Source organism: Perkinsus marinus, assembly GCF_000006405.1.
Source record: "Perkinsus marinus ATCC 50983 genomic scaffold scf_1104296932868, whole genome shotgun sequence".
In the NCBI taxonomy this organism is placed as follows: Eukaryota; Perkinsozoa; order Perkinsida; family Perkinsidae; genus Perkinsus; species Perkinsus marinus.
The window spans coordinates 1-3,997 of NW_003215324.1; the positions used below are offsets into that span (position 1 = coordinate 1).

At 45.0% G+C, this 3,997-nt stretch overlaps 2 protein-coding genes across 2 annotated transcripts; both read right to left on the reverse strand.

The window, feature by feature from the left end:
- Window positions 1–57: 57 nt before the first annotated feature.
- On the reverse strand, window positions 58–2,460 carry Pmar_PMAR020947 (ubiquitin specific protease 5, putative; the record flags this gene model as incomplete). Its single annotated transcript, XM_002785364.1, has 10 exons — window positions 58–146; window positions 199–328; window positions 380–456; window positions 514–740; window positions 1,089–1,269; window positions 1,592–1,716; window positions 1,757–1,953; window positions 1,997–2,101; window positions 2,155–2,358; window positions 2,407–2,460. The coding sequence occupies 10 exons, from the start codon at window positions 2,458–2,460 to the stop codon at window positions 58–60; spliced, it is 1,389 nt and encodes a 462-aa protein (XP_002785410.1).
- A 496-nt stretch (window positions 2,461–2,956) lies between these two features.
- On the reverse strand, window positions 2,957–3,959 carry Pmar_PMAR020948 (fibrillarin, putative; the record flags this gene model as incomplete). The annotated part of the gene is made up of 3 exons (XM_002785365.1): window positions 2,957–3,062; window positions 3,742–3,831; window positions 3,880–3,959. Coding segments are annotated over 3 exons (276 nt in total), but the record flags the coding sequence as incomplete, so codon positions are not given.
- Window positions 3,960–3,997: the final 38 nt, after the last annotated feature.

Here is a 3,997-nt window from a genome sequence, read left to right on the forward strand (position 1 = left end):
AATAAAGTAGATATCTACACGGGAATTCAATACCACACCTTGGACACTTCTCAACCCTCACTCCGCTGCATCCTGCTGTGATGAGGTCGAGAAGTCGGGATGACCCTTGCCAAAGTGCTTCCGTAGACTAACTGGTGCCAACATACCTAACAGTACACCCATCGGAATATTTCACCCCTGTATAATCGTTCATGATACCATTAAAAGGGTCCAACTTCCTTTCCTCCTCTCCCTGTGGTATCGGAGGACAGTACCTCGTCCCATTGAGGGCGTTGGTCAGCTTAGCCACTTCCAACACAGTTCTCTGTGGGCTCCCTTCATTATCCAACTGAGCACCATATTATCATACAAGTCATGATCAAGTGCAGCATATCACTACCGCTCCCTTCTGAGCCATACTCCTCCTCAACACACCATTCTCATCCACATACCTCCTCTTCAAAGCCTCCACACTACCTGACAACAACAATACCATACCACTCCTCCCACAATTTCCCCCTCAACTACTCTTACCACTAAATATCAGCTGTAGGAAGCTATTAATATAACAGCTATTCCCGAGATTCCTAAGCCCCACCAAACCCGGGCCTCGCACTCTATCCAACTCCTTGCCAGCCTCAGTGATCCGATCAAAGGCAAACTCCTTGTTAAGTTCAACCTCCATCTCGGCCATAGACTTATCCGTTTTGGACATCTTCATCACGTCGATACCCCAATGCTCCAGATGCTGTGCCAGCTTCCTATAGTAAGGAGAGGAGGAAGACAATAACATCATCACCCCTTCCATCTCATTACAACCCATCATTCAGTGTTATAATCGGTGTGACAATATTAAAATTCCGAGCAAGTTTTGGGAAATTCTCATTGGTTTCTGTACACTTCTACCCAAATTCGTATCGAATCTCCCATAACTAAAAGAGAGCCAACATATACTCCAACACTGTTTACGCTCTACATGCTGGTTTTCCTCAGCCAAGCTCCTCAAGGTCTTCCTCACTAATTATACAAGTTCGGGTAGAAGTGTACAAAACCAACAACAATTTCCCAATATTTCCATATTGCGTATTTTCCCCACTGCCCTTTATTACGGATCACTGACCATAGTATCCTCATCCTCAGCATAGGAGAATACATCAGCCACTCCCTTAGGCGTGATAGTGCCCAATTTAACCACCAAGGGGTACATCTTGCCCTGATCCTTCATCTCAAGATAATGCTCCAATGCCCCATTGCTACCACCACTACCGTCCCAATTACGCCTACCGCCACCTAAGGACAACATAGTCGAAAATTACAACATCGTCATCCACAGGGTACATACAACTACCTCACATGCAATTTTATTTCAGAATAATTATTCTACTCCAACGCAGTTGGGAATCTTTCCAAAGTCCACACGAGAAGTATCGAGTCCCGAATTGACAATCAATACGCAGTGTTGGGGAATATGTGTGGTTACTTCAGCCGAACTCAGGAGTTTTTCCACTTATTATTGAATTCGGATAGAAGTGTACAGAAATTTGCTCCCAAAATGTCACCAACACACGTAGTTGACCATGTGCATATCCCCCCCTACAGTGTCAATACTCACCTATATATCCGTCAGAGAGATTCAACCAAAGATTCTCCCTATCCCCAGACTTCTCACAATACCAATCAGCCGAGTTAGGGCTTATCCTCTTCACCGGCACCTCCTGAACTAGCTCAGCCGCATACCTACCACGCACATCCAAACACTCTCCCCCTTTCTTAGTACTTGCTGACAGGCCGCTCCTCCTCCCCCGCCTCCCAAGCCATCACAGCGGCATCATCCTCGGCACCCTTATGATCGATAATGGCAAAAACAGCCTCACCCACGATCTCGGGCAGGTCCGACAGGTCATCCAGGGACAGATACAACCACTCAGTATCCGCCTTCCCATTACAATAGGGGACTACTGCAATTCTATAATCCTGAAATAACCTTAATTTCGAGTTCATACCACACCTCCTTTACTTTTTCCTCCTCATAATCCTTGCCACCATCAAATCCCCCTTGGACCCCTATTGCCAACTTGGTCGGCTCTTTCTCCTCATCATCATCCTCCTTCTTTTTTGGAATCTAAACCATCCTGATATACTCTAAACTCTATACATTATTGCTACTCTAACTACCAATTTAGTATTGATATGTAAGTACACCACAGCTCCTGATGCACTGCTTATGTCGTGGTTATTGATATCAACATCGAGAAAAGGCCTACCATACCCCTTCCAACCTTCCTCCAACGATACATACAGACCCTCTACAGGATACAATGGTGTATCCATAGACAGCACACAACTGTCATTATGGACGGTATCCCCAAATTGAGGGACCTGCCACCACAACCTCAGCATATGAATAACATTACCACCAAACCTCACCTTAATACGCCCAGTAGAAGCGTATTGCTTTACCAACTCTACTGCTCTGGACATGAAATTATACTCAAAAACGCCTAGACTACTAGATTGAGCTACTATCAACACAATAAGCGCGACAGAGGGTGGAGTAACCACAGACAGCTACAAACACTCGTCACTACTGATCGTGTAGTAATAATCAAGGACTCCATAGTAAATGAGATCCAACTCTCACCAGGGTAAGGCACTTGAAGCTTCCAGGGAACATCGAAGAGGATCTTAGGAAGACTGAGGAAGAGCATAACAACACGTTCAGGACCAACCCAAACATAAGGATAGAAGCCATATTTGAATACATCAATATAAGGCTAGATAGTCGATAGCTCCACACCAACACGCTAGGCTCCAGAGGTAGTAGCCTGATTACCTTGAATGAATATTTCATACGAGTTGGTCCACTTAGACGGGATCACACATGGTGTAGAAGGAACGAACGGATGCGAGGAACTTGGCGATGATGTAGAAACCGATAGAAAAACCATCAAAACTTATAATATCGCAGCGATATTATTCAGTACACCTCCATCACATCGTCTCCTACCTTTAGTCGCTCAGCCTCTTCCTTAGCTCTCTTCGTCTCTACCTTGGCAAGCTCCTTCTCGGTACTCCTCAGGAGTCTGCTGGTGACTACACATGTGTGTTATAATCAACTTGTTGTTATGCTGCCCCCTTTCAAGTGGAGTAATAGACCATAACCAAACATGACTACCTAGTTACCTCCCATATCCTCACTGGAAAAGGCTACTGTATTTACTGCTCTTAGCGATGTCGACACAACAACGACGACAGCCCGACGGACAATCGAACAAATTAGTAACGATCGCATATCATCGGGGGAGGGGGTATGAGCTGATTCGCAAGCGTCTTAACCACCATATCAGTCGTATACAATTCTATGATGATCGGGTATTATTGGGCTATGACGTCAAAATCGATTAGTATAATTTATACTCGTCTTTATACTGTATAAAGACGAATCGTTATCATCCTCTTATTCCTATTTAATAGAAATAACGTCATTCGGAAGATATGACTACAATGGGTCATAGAAACGACGTCATAGAGTCATGAGAAGACGCCGTGGAGCCACATTTTATTCAATAGACGATAAGTCAATAGCGTCTGTTGTCAATGATGAGTAACTTCGTTAATAGTAATACGCAACATGCAATGAGTAATGGTAGAGGAAACGTTAGCCGTTAACGGAGATTCCAAGGGATCAACGCCTTCCAGGCTGCAGATAGTGACTAGTGGATTTCAGTGTCCAGACAACAGCATAGTCGAGTACAGCATTACTCGGCCTTCCTATGCTTCATAGGTCGGTATTGACCAATAACCACAGCATGGTCTCTGTGGTAGGGCTCCAAGGTAAGCTGCTCCTTGGGTCTGAGAGGCCAGAGGAATGACTAAACCACACTCGTGATGTGTCCTTACCTCAGCTTGTCCTTCTTGAGCTTCTCAATCTCACTGGCAAAGACAGCCTCGGGGGCAGCAGTAGAGTCGACACAGTTAGCCTTGATGGAGATGATGTACCATCCATTGTTCTTGAGGA